The sequence below is a fragment of the Misgurnus anguillicaudatus genome, chromosome 21 (assembly GCF_027580225.2).
Source record: "Misgurnus anguillicaudatus chromosome 21, ASM2758022v2, whole genome shotgun sequence".
Lineage (NCBI taxonomy): Eukaryota > Metazoa > Chordata > Actinopteri > Cypriniformes > Cobitidae > Misgurnus > Misgurnus anguillicaudatus.
The window spans coordinates 46019456-46041075 of record NC_073357.2 but is presented as its reverse complement, the minus strand read 5'-3'; the positions used below and the strand labels follow the sequence as shown (position 1 = coordinate 46041075).

General features: G+C 38.2%; 1 protein-coding gene across 4 annotated transcripts in view; it reads left to right on the top strand.

Annotated features, from left to right (window-relative positions):
• The first annotated feature begins 1282 nt into the window (after positions 1-1282).
• Positions 1283-21620, top strand: part of tp53bp1 (tumor protein p53 binding protein, 1) — a 24342-nt gene continuing 4004 nt past the window's right edge. The window contains exons 1-24 of one of the 4 annotated variants that reach the window (XM_073859246.1): positions 1283-1434; positions 3284-3489; positions 3612-3690; positions 3768-3849; positions 3951-4015; positions 4147-4266; positions 5119-5173; positions 5257-5417; positions 5497-5602; positions 6318-6406; positions 6486-6685; positions 6764-8039; positions 8142-8258; positions 8710-8910; positions 10288-10354; positions 11011-11094; positions 13079-13388; positions 13475-13534; positions 14990-15139; positions 15651-15871; positions 16410-16562; positions 16821-17197; positions 19074-19265; positions 21175-21348. In XM_073859246.1, the coding sequence (XP_073715347.1) occupies positions 3310-3489; positions 3612-3690; positions 3768-3849; positions 3951-4015; positions 4147-4266; positions 5119-5173; positions 5257-5417; positions 5497-5602; positions 6318-6406; positions 6486-6685; positions 6764-8039; positions 8142-8258; positions 8710-8910; positions 10288-10354; positions 11011-11094; positions 13079-13388; positions 13475-13534; positions 14990-15139; positions 15651-15871; positions 16410-16562; positions 16821-17197; positions 19074-19265; positions 21175-21348 (4519 nt within the window). In that variant the 5' untranslated portion in view covers positions 1283-1434; positions 3284-3309. Of the gene's footprint in view, positions 1435-2481; positions 2638-3283; positions 3490-3611; positions 3691-3767; positions 3850-3950; positions 4016-4146; positions 4267-5118; positions 5174-5256; positions 5418-5496; positions 5603-6317; positions 6407-6485; positions 6686-6763; positions 8040-8141; positions 8259-8709; positions 8911-10287; positions 10355-11010; positions 11095-13078; positions 13389-13474; positions 13535-14989; positions 15140-15650; positions 15872-16409; positions 16563-16820; positions 17198-19073; positions 19266-21174; positions 21349-21620 lie in introns of those variants that run through there. The other 3 variants (XM_073859247.1, XM_073859245.1, XM_073859248.1) reach the window with 3 other exon arrangements.

Here is a 21620-nt window from a genome sequence, read left to right as displayed (position 1 = left end):
ATACTGCCCTCTACTGTTTCGTCGAAAGCAAAACCAACATGATTTTTTCATTGTACAAGACAAACAAAAACTCAATAAAAATGCTTATTCAACAATGTTATGGGTGGGTAACAATGTTTTTACGTTTTTAAAAATAATACAATTTATAAAGAATATATATATAATATTAACTAATATTATACATTAATAATGCATCTGCAGTTTCATCTGAGAACCAGCATTGATCAGTGTCAGCAAGGTCCATCTTAAATCATTAAAAATAAAATTTAAAAGAAATTACATGCTTGTAAGTTGTGACTTCATAGGATTTACATTTAAGGTTACACATAAAGAAAGAAATATTGGTTATTGTAAATGAAATTATGAATTCATTCATATGAAAGCCTAAAAAAGCTAATTTTCTTGCATGGAGATTGTACTGTAACATCATGGATGCTGCCATGGCATGATCAGATCAGATTACAAACCACATATTAATCACTTCATCTTGGTAACCACCTATTTTCAGATTTTGCTGAATTTAAGGGACAGTCGAGTCTTAGAAATATCTGATTAGCTTGATGTTTTCTAGCATTTGCATTATTTTGCCTTATTTTTGCCTTATCTGCAATTACATTAACAGCTCTTGTTATACAGCCATTATTGTCCAACACTCCTGTGAACTTGAACTGGCTACTTTTGATCACATTTTTCTTTTCTTTAAAAAACTAAAAAGCCCCAAGGTTAAGCAAATTTCTAAATCTGTCTGTATACAAATGTATGTTTACAAATATGATTTTTGTTCTTTGTTTGTTTTTTTAACACCATGCCAGTTTCTATGGTGAGAACATTTATGATAAACTACATCAGTTTTTTAAATCAATTTTTTGCTCAAACAAAAACTCATATACTTGGTTAACTTTGTTAAAATATCTTGCATAGTGTTTCTCCCAGAAGGACCAGCACAATCTAGGCTACTAAACATGCCTTAGGGCATCTTGATTAAAGGATCTGGACGGAGGGACCATGATGGTGGGTCTTCTAGTATTAAAAACTTTAAATAGATTAACATAACATGAACATTAAATATAGCAGGGGCATAACGTTTAACAGGAACATTTTTGTTTTAAATATTTTATGTTCGTAAATCACTTGTTTTCAAAACAAGCAATTACTTTTCTTCCTTAAAAGTTAAACTCCTTAAAAAATAAGCAAATCAGTAAAATCAAACACATTTTTTTTATATTTTTAAATATTCAAAATGCATTCCTATTAATTACCATGCGCGCGCGCATCAAAAAAAAATGCCAAGCAGCCAATGCATCGTCAAGTGACACCCTGTATCCCACACACACCCCATCTTCATAGCGAGATAATCGACTTGCACAACCTTTCATTTCTTTCTGCATTCTTCCAGAAATAGACAAGCGGTTTTACGAAGGATCCATTTCTCAGGTAATTGGCTAATTTTGTAAGCTGTCACCATGGTTGTGTATTGCATTTTGTGATGTCATTTCGATGTTATTGTGCGTTGTACGACGTGATGCTGTAACATTGTATTGTTGTGAATTCAATATGATGGTGGCTTCTACATATAAGCACACAATGTCGACGGGATAACGCGTCGTGTACCCTGTCGACCACAGCGACTAGCTGTCATGTACTTGATAATAAACGTAGCATTTTAAAGATACATTGCAACATTGTTGCAGACACGTCAAATAGCTATGGCGAATAGCCATCAATCACTGGCATCAGTATGATACCATCTTATGTTTGCAGCCGCTAAACCAATGGAATACTGCGCATGATGCTTTTGTATTTGTCACACTCACCATCACTGATAATTCAATTTAAACAAGATGGTTTAGATTTAACATAAAAAGATACATATATTGTACTGATTCGAAACAACCCAGTTAAAGGCAATTATAAAGAAACATGTTTTGTTATTTTCACCGTAAAAAAAACATTTAATGGTAAAATAATAATAATGCCGAAAAAGATCACACTTTATTTATTATATTTAATTAATATATTAATTAATTAATTTTATTCATAATCAGTATATATATATATATATATATATATATATATATATATATATATATATATATATATATAAAATATTTATTTATATACAGTAAGTTATATTTAAAAAAACAAAAAACAATAAACCTTTGTTTACCTTTTAAAGTCGTATCTAACCTCACAATACTGACAAAAATGAATGCACTTATTTATCTTATTTGTATGTTTTTACGCCATATGTTTTAACAGTAATTTGGGGCTCTGCTGTACCTTTGTGGGCGTGTTTTGATACTACAGTACTTTGAAGTATGGACTAAACTAAAGAGCAGATAGGTTAAACACGAAGAACCATTGCGGCCTTTAAACATCTGTACCATACCAATAACAGCAGAGCAGACGCCCCACCTTAAGCGTCACTCTTAACCAATCAAAAGAGGATATGAGCGTGTTCGGTTGAGCCAAGAACGTAACCAACCAATCAGCGGGGAGCTTTCTTGCAGCGTGTTTTGCCGCGAAGGGTTTTTACAGGGTTAGGGTGTGAAAGTATACAGAAGTTCGTACTGTATATACGCTGTTAAGTGCTAAACCTTTGCTGTGATGGATTAAGAGACGGATCCAGCAAATGAAGTAAGGGAATTAGCCTTTTATCCTGCTGTTTGTTTACAGGAAGTCATGTTTTTTTAATCCATGCTATCAGTAGAATGCTTGCTAGTTACTTGTACTGCATGCACGTTCTCTCCGCGACGAAGGGTTGTTCATGGGGAAATAAGACGTTATTATTTTCGCTATTTTTAATCCACCTAATTTACACATGTTTTAACAAATCTTTTGTGCATTTCGTGGTGCTCCCTGATTGTTTGCATTAACTTTTCATCAACAGTTCGCAGTCTCGCGTTGTCTCAAAACAAGAAATCTTGCGTACTCTTATAATCATTTACGTTTCATAGACAAAAAATTCTAATCTAAACCTATTGTTTATGCTGTTCTATTTAAGGCGCATTTTTAAAATATTAACAACTTAAAATGTCAGCAGTATTTACTTAGTAGAAGTTTCCAAGGGGGATGGTACCCCCCATAATACACACTTGCAACTACAATCCCCCCATTCAAACCAAGTCAGTCCTTGCATGTTTATTAGATGTGCTGGATGATCTGTCATTGTTCTTCTCTAACACATAACATTCTTCTAAGTTATTATTTGCATGTGTCAATTAAGTAGTTTTAAGTTTGAACTCTACAATTTAACCCCCTTCTCTAATCTTCGTATATGTAGACATCTGCTAGCCCTGTACCATCCTTATGGATTCTGGTGAGAGTGATCTTGATTCAAGTTTTCCTCAGACAGAGAACCCCTGCCTTATAGTAGAGGACTCGCAGCCTGACAGTGTTGCTCTGGAGGACGACCCCGACACCAGCTACTCTGCTCTTTTGGCCCGTCGCCTCTCTAACCTCCAGCCTACATCTCACAGCCCAGTGTTGGTGAGGCTTCACAGATGACAGCACCATAAGACATCCAAGTTTTCACTGTGATTATAGTTTAGGCCTGAAGTCTATTTATTATAACGTATGACCGTGTCAGTAAATTTACACTGTTTTTACAGGAGTTGATTTCTTCGCCTAGTAAAAGTCATTTGCAGTCCGGAAGTCAGACGGATAAGAGTGACGGTGCTGCCCACTTAGGTATGTATCTATCCACACAAAGATATCTTTAACTTTTTCTACATTTACATATACACAAAAACAGTTGTTTGTTTCAGACAATTCTCAATCCAACTTGGGTTCAGCAGCAAGAGAGCATAGTCAAGTTTTTGAAGTTTGCTGTCTTCCGAAATCGAAACGGTACGAAAACTATAAAGCAGTTGGCATATTCCTGAATTTTTTTTTCATTCATCCAAGCATTTAGTAATTTTCAATATTTTTATTTGTAATTATTCATGCAGAGATACTAAAGAGCACATGGAATCTGAGGATATTACCACCACCACACACTGCACAGAGACACATGGTGAGATTTTTAAAAATATCTAGTTATGTTGTGTAACTACAATGATGCTTACCAACAATGTTGTGTGTTTACTAGTAAAATGCTTGATTGGAAGTATAAATGAATGACAGTCTTTGCTTATCTGGTCACAGAAGAGATGTCTCAATTTGGTTTGTTGGAGCTGTCAGAGAGTCAGGGTGTCCACGATGAAGAAGACCAGCTGGATGGAGCTCCTGCCAATCAAAGAGAGAGTCCGAAACCAGCCAGCCAATGTAAATGCAAATGTTTGATTTGTTTTAATAAACATACTTGATGTGTTCTTTTGCAGCAAATGTTTAAAGGAACACGCCCACATTTTGGGAATTTACCTTATTCACCGTATCCCCCATAGTTAGATAAGTCCATACATACCTTTGTCATCTCCGTGCGTGCTGTAACTCGGTCTGACGCAGCCCCTGCTAGCTTAGCTTAGCACAAAGACTGAAAGTGAATAGCTCCAGCTAGCATACTGCTCCCAATAAGTGACAAAATAACGCAAACATTTTCCTATTTATGTGTTGTAAATTGTATAGTCACACCGTGTACAAATAACAAGGTCATATGAGACACAGCCATCTTTTAACAGTATACATACTGGGAACTATATTCTCAGAAGGTAAAGCACTGATACTTGGGCGGAGTCATTTGTACAACTCTGTTCCTCACCAGGGGGCTTCACGGGTCCGGCGAGCAAATCACTCGGCCTAAGTATCAGTGCTTCGCCTTCTGAGAATATAGTTCTTGTATATTAGGAAAAGATTGCTGTGTCTCATATGACCTTGTTATTTGTACACGGTGTGACTATACAAACCACAACACATAAATAGGAAAATGTTTGCGTTATTTTGTCAATTATTGGGAGGAGTATGCAAGCTGGAGCTATTCACTTTCAGTCTTTGTGCTAAGCTAAGCTAGCGGGGGCTGCATCAGACAGAGTTACAGCACGCAGGGAGATGAGAAAGGTATGTATGGAATTATCTAACTCTGGGGGATACGATGAATAAGCTAAATTCCCAAAATCTGGGCATGTTCCTATAAGCCATTTAGTTTTTAATAAGCAAATTGGTCTGGTTTCTTCTTCTCAGGTGGCTTGAAGAGTTCAGAAAGGACGTCAGCCGGTCAGGATGAAGGTTCTAGAGGGCAAGCATCTCTTCAGCCGTGATACCACCAATGACTTTCTCAGTTTTTTCAGTCTGAACGTTCTAATTTTAATCTTGTTGTAGGTCAGAGGTCAGCTCAAGCAGCTCTTCAGGGCCTCAGGATGGGGAAAGCAGAAAGCTTAGTGTTCAGGCTATACTGCACTCTCAAGTGTCTGACAGTCAGGAGAATGAAGATGATGACCTCATTTCCTCTCAAGATGACATGTTTGAAAAAGAGAGAAATGGTATTGAGACCTACATTGTTCAGTTTATTAACTTTTATAGTTTATGTTTATTGTTATTAAAGGATTACATTGTTCACAGGCACCAAGGCAGACAGCAGTGCCATGCCAACATCCACGCCTGCACATAGCCTACGTTTGCTTCATCTATCTGGCCAGGGTACACTTGTGCAAGAGAGTCTTTCACAGTAAGTGTTTACTCTTACATTAATTCATTTAGCAGACACATCTATACAAAGCAACTAATAAATGTGAGAGCATTTAACATTTTGCCCATGAGCTAACAATAAGTGTATTTTTTTCCTAATATACAGTACAGTGCAAAAGTCTTAGCCCACCATGCTACCATTAGATTTTTTGTGTAGTGATCATATATCATTGTTTCTCATTCTATTTATTAGAATACAACCAGGAAATAAAGGAAATGTGGATGTAGTATTAAAAACAGTATAAAGTATAAGCTGAAGTGTATTTAGGATAAACTCCCCTTTCACTTGAGCAATTGCAGGCAGCTGCAGGATCTCTTAAACCTAAATGAATGAAATCCTAATTCTAATCGAATGACTTCAGGACTTCAGTCTCCTCAAAAAAGCTGAAGATGTGTTTCGTGCCAAGACAGGTCACACTAAATACTGACTGATGCCTGAAGAAGACATTTAGTTTTAAAAATTATTTTGTTTTTAATTATGTGTACATATTTCCTGTATTTTCTGTTTGAATCTTTAAAAAAGAGTGAAACATAAATATGGATGGACATTAAAACTTTGCTAAAACCACAAAGCTGGTGATGGTGGCCACTATATAAACAGAGCATATATATTTCCAATACAAAATTCTAATAAAAAACCTTACAAAATTCTATTACACAACTCAATAATTGCAACACGTTCCTTTTGTTTTTAGGCAGTCTGTTGACTTTGTGGCAGCCACTCAGGACAATTTGAGCCAAACCCCTTTTATTGTCCCAAGTTCACCAACAGAAAAAGAGCAGAGTAAGTCGATCATACATCCATGTAAGGCTTATGTGACATAAAAGGCTCTATAAATTAATTCCCAAATGATTTAATTTAGATTTTAATGAAGCTGCCGGATCCCCAATGGACACATCAGGCCCCCTCGAGGACCAGCCACAAAAGAGAGAGGAAGAGCCGATGGACATGGACCCCTGCCCCAAACCGCAACCCACAGCCTCCACACCAGTGTCCCAAAATTCCCCTGGATTTGTTCTGGAAAAAAGCCTCTCTGTGCCCAGCCAGCCTGAATTCTCACACGTATGCATCAACTGTATTGAGTAACAGTGTTCTGAATTTAGTTCTGAATTCATTGAATTGTATGTTTTGCCAATGTAGGATGTGTTTATTTCCACGCCGAGCCTTGAACCTGGGAATAACAGTCCAGGAACGGAGTCTTTAAAGAAGAAGTTGCTTCAAAAGAAGGACAGCCAATCAGAATCACCAAAGCAGACTGGAGCACCGGAGAATGTAAACAGGTCTTCAAGCAGCTCTTTACAGCCCTCTGAGGTGCCCGAGTGCTTTCAGCTTGAGCTCAGTACTGAAAACAATCATTCCCAAAAGACTCAGGCGTTCATTGTTGAGGAGGATAGCCAAGCCACACAGATTGTGGAAGAGGAGGATGTCGACAAGAGTAATTCTGCCCTTCAAAATCCAAGCAAAAATGGTATGGACCCTCAGCCAGATAAACCTTCTCAGAACTCACAAAATAAGGTGCATGATTCAAATAGTACAAGTGCTGTACATGAAAAAGTGGAAGACTGTAGCTCTCAAAAGTTTTTACAGTCTGGTAATATAGGAAACCCGGACATAAGGTCTTCAACTGGTCCCGTTCAATCCCAGCTGTCCGTCACTGCAGATTGTGTTTCAGACACTCCTTCTTTACCGCAGAAAAGCAAAACCACAGATCTGACAGCCGCCAGTTCGGCTCAAACCTCAGTATCAGCTGATAGACCTGTAAGCTGCAGTCCTGTACCAGAACCTTCACAAACGTCTCAATCTCTATCTGTCCTGAATGTTTTCTCTCAAAAGAACACTGAGAATAAAAAACAACACATTAGTCAGAGCCAGAGGCCCAGTCAGCCAATGACACACAGCCACAGTGTTATTACAGACAGCGTTAAAAATACTATAGATGACGAGCGAATGGATGAAAGCGAGATCCAGAGCACCGTTAAAGGTGTGGATATCAGACTCAACTTGGCATTGTCTCAGAGCGAGGTGCTTTCTCCAGAACCCATGGAGGAGGATGAGAACACAAAGCAAGAAAAGGAGATACCCGTACCTAGCACCGATCTTCATTCCTCTAGCAAAGAGGATAGCTTTAGTGTCATGGTGCTAGAAGAGAGCCAGAGGGTCTCTCAGGAGAAAGTAAAGAGGTCCCAGCCATTCCTAAGCTTCTCTCAACCTGTGGGCGGCTCTGTGCAGGATAAAATGAAGCCTACAGCCAAGATCTCAGGGTCCCAGCCGCTGAGATCAACTGAGGTTTCACCTTTACAACTCGAGAGAACTAAGTCACAGAGCACAAAGGCCAGTGATGCAGGACAGAGCAAAGACCTGGAGAGAATGAACTCGGACAATGCTGCCAACAAAAGTCTGAGCGACAGCTCTGGAGGTGGGATTATAGTGCAAACAAATGATCCATTATCCCTGGTTGTTACATAACCTTACTTCGGTGAATCCAACTAGCTGTTGTTTTTTGTTCTTTCTTGGTCAGAGCTTCCCTTTCACTTCACTCTGCCCAAAGAGGGCGAGTTGATCCGCCCAGCAGTAAGTGCAACACCTCCTCAAATTAGTCAGCTCAAAAAGACACCAAGGCACAGCACTCCTATTGGTGGGTTACCTTTTTTATTTCATTGCATTACATTTGAATATTATTGTGACCACAGTCTTTTTTTCAGATTTACTGTTGTAAAATCATCCTACATAATGTAAAAGAATATTCTGTGAAAATATAACCTTGATATCTTTAATATTGACTGAGTAAGGCCATGTCAAATTTTTAAAATTAAAGTGGAATCAAAGTCACATACTGTATTTTTAGGTAACAGGATGCTGATCTTGTGCTGAACACCCCTCCCTACTATTTTTATGCTGTACTTCCTGTTTTACATTTTATGCATTTGGCAGATGCTTTTATCCAAAGTGACTTACATTGCATTACAAGGTATACATTTATGTAGCATGTGTGTTGAACCCATGAGTTTCTGCAGTTGTAACGCATTGCACTACCACTCTAGCTATACAAGTTTTGTTTTACTTTCTATCATTTTAATGTTTTCCAGAGATGACCTCATTCTCAGAGCCGTCGGAGGGCGACGTTACCAGAGAGACAACAATGGCAGCTAGTGAGATTTCGGTAGAGGAGAGCAGAGAGGGCGAGGAGCCAGCTGTGACGGAGGGAGATGGAAAACTGAGTCTGAGGATGAAACTGGTGACCCCAGTAGAGGAGGGCAGCTCGGGTTCAGAACACTTCAGTTTGCAGAGTAAATGCCTATTTTAGTTGCTGTCTTACACTGCACACATGCAGAATTTTTTATCCTAAAAATTAGGGCTGTGCAAAAAATCGGCTGTGATTCTCATGCGTGTTTCATCAGTAAAGCCGGTTCCGTGATTAGAAGTAAATCGCCATCAGATGGAGCGGCATTTACTACACAGAGCCATTTTTTTGCACAGCCCTACTAAAAATACAGCCCAAAAGTTTACCTCCCCCTTGCAAAATGTTAGTATTTAGCAAAGATTTGAAGGGGTCACATAAACTGAAGTTTGTTTTTGGTACTGTCCTAAACAATCTATTTTGCATAACAGAATAATAATGGAATTTACTAAAAATAACCCAGTTCAAAAGTTTGCATCCCTTTGATTCTTAATACTGTATTATTTGGGTCCTGCACATTCGATTCTTTTCCAGCATCTTCTGCATGTTTGACCCATTTTCAACATTGGCTATATGATGTTGAGATTTAACTTTTCACACTTGAGAGACTTCAGTGTTTCCCACAGGATTTTGAGGAGACACTGGTGGTGATGACGTCACCCGCTAATTAGCATATATGTGACGTCATCATGTCGTGTTTGCGTTTGATCTAGTGTTGGCACGGCACCTGAAATATGTTTCACTTCTACTCTTTGATCTGTATCTGTATTTGATCTGTATTATACATCAAATTATATTTTAATTACGAATTAAGCTGTTTTAAATAGTGAAATAAAAATGTAAATGGGAATCATGAAAATTCTATTTGTGGGGGCCAGTGTTGATTCTGTGGTGGGCCACCACAAATAAATCAATGTATGGGAAACACTGCTACACAACTATTACAAAAGATACAAACATTCACTGATCCTCAAGAAGGCAACGAAACTTTGAAACTGGATGTGAAAAGAAAGAAAGAAAGAAACTGGATATGTTAGTTCCTATTATTTGGTTTAAAGGTGGGGTGCATGATCTCTGAAAGCCAATGTTGATATTTGAAATTACTTAAACAAACACGCCTCTACCCCAATAGAATCTGGGCCTTCTTTTGATAGACCCGCCCCACACATACGCAACCCAGGCAACGATGTTGGTTAGTAGACACGGCACTTACTGCCGATTGGCTACAAGTGTGTTTTGGTACTCGGCCCGACTCCCTTTTTCAAAGTGTTTTTTCAAAAATGATGCACCCCACCTTTAAAGATCTTATTTTTTATTTAGTAATGACCTTAAGAAGCTACCTAAAATATTTATGTTTTCCTGAAAACAGAATATTAGCATTCTTTTTAAATGTATAAAATAATTTGAAAATTATTAAATCACAATTGTCTTTTGTTGAAGTGGCATAAAGCCGAACACTTAAAAGATTGATTTTAATGTTTTCCAGAACCGCCATTAACGGATGAGGAAGGCTCTGTCTCCAAGGCTGCCACTGTTGCCATGGCTGTAACCAGGTAACCTGTGATAGTTGCTATGCAAGACGCTTATCTGTGGGTTGGATTCGTTTTTTCTTGTCACTCACAGCTGCTGATTCACAGCCACAGTCTTTTAACACTGCAGTACAGATCCATAAGCCTGCCTAGATATTGGAATTGGTGTCATTTAAATACTGATCTAAACTGTTGGGATGGGTAAATCTTATGAGTCAGTCCGCTTTCTATTTTTCGATTTCAAATGTGATTCCAAAAAATGACCCTGGACCACAAAACCAATCAGTAGTCGCACGGGTATATTTGTAGTAATAGCCAACAATACATAGTATGGGTCAAAAATAAAGATTTTTCTATTATGCCAAAAATCATTAGGATGTTAAGTAAAGATATTATGTAAATTTCCTACTGTAAATTGTATTAAAAATGTATTTATTATAAGTAAAGTCTTGCTAGGGACTTAATGTGAATTTTAAAGGCATTTTTTTTCAATATATAGATTTTTTTGCACCCTCAGATTCCAGATTTTCAAATAGTTTCTTGACCAAATATTGTACTATCCAAACAAACCATACATAAATAGAAAGCTTATTTATTCAGTTTTTAGATTTTTTGAGTATTCCCTTACTATATTTTAGCTTGAACATTGATTTGATGTATTTGCCTGTGATCTTTTTCAGTTCGTCTGTCTTTAGTCGTGTACGAGAAGCCCACAGGCAGATCCAGGTGGAGGATGATGTAGAGTCCAGTGGTCTTCCTATCAGGTACCACATACCTCCGAATGAGATGATATATTAAGAGTTTGGTTCCAAAACGCAATAAATCCATTTTGACTAATTTAGGTAAAAAAGTGTTTTCTATACCAAGAAAGTGACAAAGATGAAAACCACTATTTTCTGTTACAAATGTTCACATAGCATATTTAGGTTATAATTACATAAAAAATTCAAATCAATAATTTGATTTTCAAAGATTTATTATAAAATCCATGATTTTTTTTTCCAAAATGCAATAAATCTATTGAATCAATATATAAATGTGCATTCATTTTTCCAATGTTATATTCATTTAGTTGACTAGTGGTATACACTGATACACTGATTAAAAAATAAAACATTAATGGCATTAATCAAAACACTTACTTTGTCATATTAAGAACACTGTCATTGCTGCTGTCATCCTTGGGACGTGGTCGCTGAAGTTTTTTGATAGGGATCAGCTGTAAAACGTTTTGGTTCTGCTCGATTTTTGTTGAGTTTGCGTAAAATAATAGAAACGTTTTTCATAAGATCCCCTGGGGTCAATGTGTTAGCATGACAGAAGCTTGATGCAATCGTGTGAGATCAAAAACAGCCGGCATTTTTCTGTCGCCCGAGTGGCTTATTTTATTTATTTATTTTATTTTATTTTGAACATGTAAATGCAATTACAAAATATAAAATAGAAAAAAACAAAACACATCTTAACAAAAAATAAAAAAACTTCATTTTTTCCAGTAACAAAGATATAAAACAACTCAATTTACATGTACAAAAGGGAGTAGGAAGAAGTAAAACTTATGTACTCCTCAATGCCGTCTTATTTTGTTTTAACTATTTAAAAAAAAAATGCTGTTTATTGCGTTTTGGAACCAAACTCTTCAAATATTGTTTATTGTATTGCCACCATCTCATTTCAGATGTTAACAGTGAACAATAGCCATAACAGCTACTCAATATGGGTGATAAATATGATCCCATTCATTAATAAATATTGATAAATGTTAGCAATGTTATTTTTCATCAGATGTTGATAGGGTAATCTACCAGTATTTTAGTGTTGTTAGTGCACGAGTGCTCCAAAACAAAAAAATGTAAGCTATGTATTAAGTAACTAGGCTGTATGAGAATTGTCTAACTTTGAATATTGTTGAGGTTATAAATTAGGCTACTTAAAATATCTAACACCAAGGGAACTGTAAGTAGGTTTGGTACTGCTTTCCTGGTCCGGTATGATGTAGAATTGAGTTATGGCCTATTTCTACAGCTTCAGGTTGTGATTATCTGGGTTCTTCCATAAGGAGATTTCCTGATGTTTTTAGTTTTTTGTTGAGAACCTTCAACCAGTCAGCAAGCAGTAAAACATTTCAATCCTCAGTAATCTATAAAATGTACTTTATAGGTTAAAACTACAGTGCATCACGTTACAAGACATTATGCTTATTTCTTCAGTGACAATTTTTTTCTGAGGTTATGTTAATCTATTTTAACGTCACTTGTGACGTGTGTGGAGTCTCAGAACCTCCCAAGTGTCAGAATTTGCATCATGTATGCTTGGCTTAAAGGTGTAGTGTGTAATTTTTAGAAGGATCTCTTGACAGAAATGCAAAATAATACACAAAACTATATTATCAATGGTGTATAAAGACCTTTTAAAATGAACCATTATGTTTTTATAACCTTAGAATGAGATGTTTTTATCTACATACACAGAGGGTCCCCTTACGTGGAAGTCGGCATTTTGTGCCGTCATGTTTCTACAGAAGCCCTTAACGGACAATCTTTTTTTACTAAGTTGTCTCCGACGATAACATGTTTTTCCGGTGGCGGCTACCGTAGCTTCTCTATGCGTTTCAAAAGCAAGGGGTGAGCAGTGGACTGAGCCGTTGGTTGCAATTTACAACCTCACCACTAGATGCCGCTAAAATTTACCCACTGCACCTTTAAGTCTGCTTCATTCTAAGCTTTGTTTTTCTTTCCACTTCTGCAGCAGGCAACCCAGCCAAACGCTCAACAGCCCTCCCAACACAAATGACTCTGTACTGTCTCCCAACCTCCCGAGAGAGACAGCAGACAGATCCTCTGACCGAGTCAAGGAAGCTGTACCCCATCAATCTCAGCATCCTCACGGTACAGATGCTAACTCTGAGCCTCTGATCAGTGGCCTGTCCCCTTCTGCTAGAGAACAAGAGGTCCTCAACACATCTGACAGACCTTCACCACGCACACCTGTTCGTCAGAAAGCCGTATCACAGCAAACCAGTGTGGACATCCCCTCGACCACCAGTCCACCCAGTAAAGTGAGTCACTGGATGAGTTATAGGATTAGTTGGATCAAAGATGCAGCGTTTCATTTTTGTGCCTTTGTTTTATTTTGGTATGGCAGAGAGCGGTGTCTCAGCAGACAAGTTTTGATTTGCCTAGACCTCATAACCTGTCTGCTAGGGTAAGTGTGTTAACAACCAATTACTAAATAAATTGATAGCTATTATAAAAGTCATAGTATCTGCCATTTTACATCTCTTAAAGGGACATTCCACTTAAAAAAAAAAAGCTTATTATCCAGCTCCCGTAGAATTAAACATTTGATTTTTAACATTTTGCAATCCATTCAGCTGATCTCCGAGTCTGGTGGTACCACTTTTAGCATAGCTTAGCACAATCCATTGAATCTGATTAGACCATTAGCCTCGCACTAAAAAATAACCACAGAGTTTCAATATTTTTCCTATTTAAAACTTGACTCTTTTGTAGTTACATCATGTACTAAGACTGACAGATAATTAAAAGTTGTGATTTTCTAGGCAGATATGGTTAGGAACTATACTCTCATTCTGGTGTAATAATCAATGACTTTGCTGTTGTACCATGGCTGCAGCAGGCGTAATGATATTATGCAGTGCCCGAAAATAGTCATCTGCTATTGAACGTTACCATGGGGACTATTTTCAGGCACTGTGCAATATCATTGCGGCTGCTTCACCCATGGTACGGCTTATAAAAACCCAACTTTAAATTTTCCGTCTTTCTTAGTAATTGATGTAACTACAGAAGAGTCAAGTTTTAAATAGGAAAAAAATCGAAACTCTTTGGTCATTCTCCAGCGCAATGCCAATGGTCCAATCAGACTCAATAGAACATGCCAAGCCATGCCAAAAGTGCCAGCGCCAGACCCGGAGATCGGCTGAATGGATTAAAAAACTGTACAAATGAATGTTAAACTCTAGGGTAGCTGGAAAATGTGGAGTGTCCCTTTAACTCTTTCACCGCCAGCGTTTTTAAAAAAGTTGCCAGCCAGCGCTAGCGTTTTTCATGATTTTCACCAAAGTTTAATGCCTTCCAGAAAATGTTCTTCTTTAAATATATAAACATACAATATACCAAATGAAAGAACAAACCCTCTGCTTTCAAACAAAACCGTTTCATCCTACCTTTAGTGGTTCTTTTGTAATCAGCTTTTGAATATGGGTAGGTTTCTGCAAAAACACCACATTTTGAGCAAAAAGCAGAGATAATTCCATGTTTGTGACGGACTTTTCATAGAGATCCCATTCAGAGCGATCTTTAAAACAGACACGGACATGCAGCAGCTTGCCATAGGGCAATACTTCCGGTTTTAAAAAGTTGCGAAAGGGCGCCACCTGGTGGATAATAGTGGTATTGCGGAAAGACGGAAAATCTTGTCATTGGCGGGGAAGCGTTTTCTCTTAATTGACGAGATATCTCGTCAATGGCGGTGAAAGAGTTAATATTAACAAAAACAGGTTGTGTAAAATAAAGGTTAGCCACAAAGGTTAAATGAATAAGACCATAAATTCTTAAGGTGGATATGCATGTGATTTGTGTTGAATATAAAGAACTGTAGCTAGTTAGCTTGATCTTTAAGCTTCATCTCTTCAAGGGAGAACAAAGCACACCCACCAGAACCCAGCCAGGTCCATCAATGCGCCGACATATTCGCACCATCCAGGAGGTCCGCACGACAGTTACTCGCATCATTACGGATGTCTACTATGAAGACGGCAGAGAGGTTGACCGCAAGGTGACCCATGTAAGAAAAGTTACTTTGGTTTACATTGGTTTTAAAGGGGACATATCATGAAAATCTGACTTTATCCATGTTTAAGTGCTATAATTGGGTCCCCAGTGCTTCTATCAACCTAGAAAATGTAAAAAAGATCAACCCAGTTTCTTAGTTTTGGTAAACCATTCTTTGCAAGCATGTGAAAAAATAGGTCATTGAAATTTGTCAGAAGGGGATAATACTGCCCCTTAATCTGCACTATCCAACCACGGCACTGCCATTTAGTGCAGAGATCAGATCATTTGCTTTTAAAGGACACACCCAAAAATGGCACATTTTGCTCGCACCAACAAAGTGGCAATTTTAACATGTTATATTAAATTATCTGTGGGGTATTTTGAGCTAAACTTTACATACGCATTCTGGGGATACCAAAGATTTATTTGACATCTTAAAAAAGTTGTGTGAAATGTCCACTTTAAGATGCTGAATTGATTGGCAAAGGTTAAACAAACATCTCCTGTATCTCTCCGCAAAGGAGTCTGAGGAACCAACAGTGGACCGCTGTGTTGTGGAAAATGACATGTCCCCAAGCCGGACAGGAAGTTCAATGACATCTGGAGACCTGGCTGATGTCAGTTCACTGTCTTCGAAAGCTCCGTCACACCACAGCTCAATTGGGACCAGCAGTGGTGGCCTGGGGCCCATCAGAATGCCGGATTTTATCATGCCACCTAGCCGAGGGAGCAAGTCTGGAAGGTAAGAAGAAGTGTGGGGTCCGGTGCATGGTTTCTTTTACTAACACTCTTAAATTAACACAAGTCTTGTCTCCACTGACTGCTGCTTCCATACAGACAAGGGTTAAACAACTGAGAAGGAAATTGTTAAATTTAGTTTGAATTGAAATTAGAAAGTATAATACATTTATCCAACCGCTGTAAATGTAGTTTTTATGAATACATTTAATTTTTGGTAATTTAATTATTACTATTTAATTTCATGAATTTAATGAATGTAAAACTACAAACTTATCTTTCGGCCAAAAAAACAATAATGCCATTTCCGTTATTTTATTTGGTGCCTAGTAGTTCTCTCTGTTGTGTAGAAGCTGTCAGTCTGCTTACTTTCTTCAAGCGTCTCTTACCTTCTTCTTGTTAGATAGACACAGTCACGATCTGTATAATTATATAGCAATAAAGATTTCACCATCCTCTTATGGCTGCTGCTCCCATCGTGCACATTTGGTCGAGGGCGTTTCAGCTGAGCGCATCCTCTCCCTGTGTGTGTTTACACTCAGCCCCAGGCGGGGTGGACGGCAGCAGCCGAGGACCAACAGCGTGGCGGTGGGGTTAGAGGTGACGGATGCACGGGGGTCTCGGGTCATCACCCAGCTAAGCCCCCGTGGCCGTGCCCGGCGAGGAAGGCCTCCTTCCCGCAGCCCGCTGTCCAGGTGAGCTGCTCTGGGTAGGCTTACTATCAGGGTCACACCCAAATTCATAAAATCACTGTGGGTCTGTTTTTATTAATCTTGTATGATTATTTCTCTTTCTAAAGTGTCTAGACTGTAGCATTAACTCCGCTGACATTTCTTGGTCTGGGTCTTGAATAACCTCTCTAGTTACTTGTTTATTGTATGGTTATGTTATGATCCTCACATGGTCACCATCTTCTGTTGCTTTCTCCATCACCTCCCAATACTTAATCTCAGAGGTGGCAGGGTAGGGTTAGGAGACGGTTCCCATGGTCAGGTGGCGTCATCGTCCGAGGAAGAGCCGTATGTCCGAGCACCAGGCAGCCCATTAGAGCCCAGCACTACAAGCCGCTCTGATTCGCTCAACACCACCTCTCCTGACAACAGCACTGGGACCAGCAGTTTTGTGGGATTGCGTGTGCTGGCCAAGTGGTCGTCCAACTCGTACTTTTATTCTGGAACCATCACGCGAGACCTGGGTGAGAACCGTTTCCGCCTTTTATTCGATGACAACCAGGAGTGTGAAGTACAGGGGAAGGACATCCTGCTGTGTGATCCCATTCCCTTGGAGACAGAGGTCACAGCCTTGACAGAGGAAGAGTACTTCAATATAGGTACAATTTAACAAAAAATTTTAAAAAGCATATTAATCTCAAGATAATGATGCATTATTGAGTTGTTATATGTTTTTTAATTTGCAAATCTGTATTACCACGGTGCTGTTTGTATAAACATCACATAAAGCTTAAAAAGTAAAAGGAAAACACCACAGTTTTTCAATATTTTACTATGTTCTTACTAGGGCTGTGTAGAAAAAATCGATTCACCGATTCTTAATCGATTTTCATGTTAATTTCTAAAGATCGATCCGTAACTCAAAGTATCTATTTAATCATTAATAACTTAAACTTGCCGCGTCATTGAATTTACACATGCGCGCGAGGTGGAAGGACATTAAAACAACGAACATAGCGGTCAGTAACGTTAAGCAAGCGGTTGTTTTGAAAACTCTACAAACCCTCAAAGCTGCGATCTACATGTAAAATAATCCACTTATAACAAATGAACGAGTAATTTTTGTATTTTCAAAATTAGCGCCAGTGAATCCACCGCGGGTCTCCAGCAAAACTCTCTCTCTCTCTCCCCCTCTGTGCTCATGCAGCCGGTCTTTGACGGGAAGAGGTTGCTTGAGGCGCGTGCAACGGGTCGCCAAATAAAGAGTTCTTCTTACACATAATGCTAATAGTTGTAAAGGTTTCTGAACTTTTAGCAAGACAAAACTCGCGTTTATATCAGTGACACGTGCACTGCTGGAGCGATGTAGTTTGACGCCTAATTTGCTTATAGTACAAACATCTTTGATCAGAAAGACGAGAAAGAGACACAAATGTTAATGTGCAATAGGAAGTAAAGAGCTTAAAACAGACTTCATCACATCATAGCACCCGTCATAATATCTATATAGAGCTCTGTCTCTCATATATACAGGTATTTATCCTGTCTGTAGGTTTGTGCATAAATGTATACCTGTTCATTTTACATACTGCCTATTTTTAATGTAATGTATGCATAAATACAAAATACAATGCATACTATAGCTTCAATAGTCTATAAAATTAATAACTCAATTAAAAACAAAATTCTGTCTATCAAGACTTAATCTGTTGTTATCCTCTAGGCATTTTCACTTTAACATTATTAACTTTAAATTGTCCATATTTTAAAACTGTGGTGAGCAGTTAAAAGCTATAGTGAGTGGCAAATAACTGCACATTTTTATAATCCAAAAAACTGAAAAACTTGTATACCATGAAATATACTGTTAAATAAAATGACTCTTGGAATAGATTTTTGGTCATTCCGTGCACCCCTATCTGGCACCATTTCGGGCTTTTTTCAAAAACACTTATCTAAATCTCGACGATCGAATCAGATCGGATCGAACAATGATAATCTTTTCAAGATCTTGAGAATCGGAATCGAATCGATTCTTGAAATTTGAATCGAAACCCAGCCCTAGTTCTTACCTCAACTTAGATTAATTAATACATGCATATTTTTTTTCAATGCATGCACTTTTAATCTTTGTACAGCGCAACGTGAATGTGTGAGCATTTTGCCTAGCCCCATTCATTCCTATGGCTCCAAACAAAAGTTTTATTTTGTGCCACCATACTTACTCGTGTAACTACTCATGTATCAGTCTTTAAATGGGGAAAACATGAAAGTACTTGGTGGCTAATAAATACATCCCTGTTTGGAACCATAGGAATGAATGGGGCTAGGCTAAATGCTAACACATTCACGAGGTGCTGTACAAACATTTAAAGTGCACGTGTTGAAAAAAGATGGGTATGTATTTTTTGTCTAAGTTGAGGTAAGAACATAGTAAAATATTGAAAAACGATGGTGTTTTCCTTTAAATTTTCTTTCATCTGACTTGAAAATAAAAATCTGAAAATGTGCATTTTATATATTATTGGTGTTCAGGAGTAGTGAAGGGGCATAAGAATCAAGGCTCCGAGTTTGTGTACTGCGTGGAGAAAGATGGTCAGAGCATGTGGTACAACAGAACATCTGTGATCCTCAGCATGGAACAAGGCAGTCGCCTGAGGGAACAGTACGGACTCGGACCCTACGAACCTTCTACACCCAATAACATGGCTTCTGATATTAGCCTAGGTGAGTGTTTACTGGCTTTCTGTTTTTAGTAGATTCTGTGGAAGCCAGTTCTGACCATTGGCAGTCTTGGTTCAACACAACAAAGCAAACTACTTCCTCCAACCGCAGAAGAGCCTGATCTGCATTTCTAAATTGAAACTTTAGGGGGGCATGTACACCAAATTGTTTAAGCGCAGCTGAAAACACCAGGCAGGTGCCGACTGTGGGCGCTTGCCCACGGTTTTGAGCTTTGATTGCTATGATACTTCTGTTTACCAGTCATTGATGCATCAGTTGGTTGTTGTGGCATTTGTCCCACCCCTCCTACGCTGTGATTGGATGGCTGGTGAAAAAGTGACAGTGACAAGCTGTGCATTTTACCCAAAGTTGAACATTTTTGAGTGCCGGCGCTCAGATGCTGTTTTTTTGCTGTTTTTCGTGGCGCTTCCATTAGTAATAATTGAAAACATACCCCAGCGTTAACGCCTTGGTGTACACGCCCCCTAATAGTAACGGCCACAGCAGTAGTCGATGCTATATCAAACATATCATTAGGTCATGCATTAAATTCTGTATTATGCAATCCATATTACATGGTTACAGTAAAGCATGAACCATGTGTGCATGTATTTATCATTAAGTCATGAAAAGTCCATCAGAGAAAAGGTGAAGTTGAATTGAGGTGATTTGGCTAATATAACTGGGTTTGGTTGACTTGATTCTCATCAGATACTTAAAGGGACACTTCACTTTAAAAAAAAATACTTATTTGCTAGCTACCCCTAGAGTTAAACATTAGATTTTTTCAGTTTTGGAATCCATTCAGCTGATCTACGGGTCTGGCGTTACCACTTTTAGCATAACTTAGCACAATCCATTGAATCTGATTAGACCATTAGCATCGCGCTAAAAAATAACCAAAGGGTTTGGATATTTTTCCTATTTAAAAATGGACTCTTCTGTAGTTACATTGTGTACTAAAAGTAGCGATTCTTCTAGGCTGATATGGGTGGAACTATACTCTCATTCTGGTGTAATAAAGGTAAGACCAATAAAGTTTAGGTTAGCAAAGTAACCTAAGTGGGTTGGGTCGACTTGATTCTCATCAGATACTTAAAGTGACACTCCACTCTTTTTGAAAAAATATATATGCAGCAGTCACAGTGATGTTACGTACTGCCCGAAAATAGTCTCCTGCCATTGAAAGTTACTAAGGGGACTATTTTCGGCTGCTGCGTAATATCATTGTGCCTCCTGCAGCCATGTTATAGCAGCAAAGTCCTTGATTATTACGCCAGAATGAGAGTATAGTTCCTAGCCATATCTGCCTAGAAAATCGCAACTTTTTATTTTCCGTCAGTCTAAGTACACAATGCAACTACAGAAGAGTCAAGTTTTAAATAGAAAAATATTGAACCTCTTTGGTTATTTATTAGCGCGATGCTAATGGTCTAATCAGATTCAATGGATTATGCTAAGCTATACTAAAAGTGGTAGCGCCAGACCCGGAGATCAGCTGAATGGATTCCAAAAAGGTAAAAATCAAATGTTTAACTCTAGAAGAGTGTCCCTTAAAGGGATAGTTCACCCCAAAATGAAAATTGTCAACATTTACTCACTCTCACATTGTTACAAACCTCTATAATTTCTTTGTTCTTATGAATACAAAGGAAGATATTTTGAGAAATGTTTGTAACCAAACCGATCAGAAGCCCAATTGACTTGAAAAAATGAATACTATGGAAGTCAATGAGGGCTTCTGATTGTTTTGGTGACTAACACTCCTCAAAATATCTTTGTGTTTTTTCAGATACTTTTTTTTGGTAAATTACCCTTTTAATTCAAGATTACTTAATTGTTGACATTTGTTACATAAGTTAAAATAGCCTAATATTTGTTCCAGTTAATAACAATGTTATTTATTCCATAGATAACCTGGTGGAAGGTAAACGGAGACGAAGAGGAAACCCCAGTGGACCGACGACCCCTACACGCAGCTCAACCAACAACCCGAGAACCCCAGGGAAACGAAAGCTGATGAGCGGAACGGAGGACGAAAAGACACCTCCAAAGAGAGGACGCAGGGGGGGCGGGGCAAGATTTGGTACGATGCCCTCTGTAGACCGTCCTCTCTAATGCAGCAGTGTGGACCAATGCATTTGCACCACTGGATTTTAAGACATTTATTTTATGATATTACTGATTCATTTAGGCTTTTTAGCAATATGTACAAAATGTTTTATACATTTTAATATCTATGAAATTGTTTTTAGAGTGCTATTTGTTATATACTGTATTTTTAATGATGATTTTACTCAAAGAAAGAATCAGTGCATCTTCCCCACAGTTCTTGTTGTATTCTCTTATGTCACAATA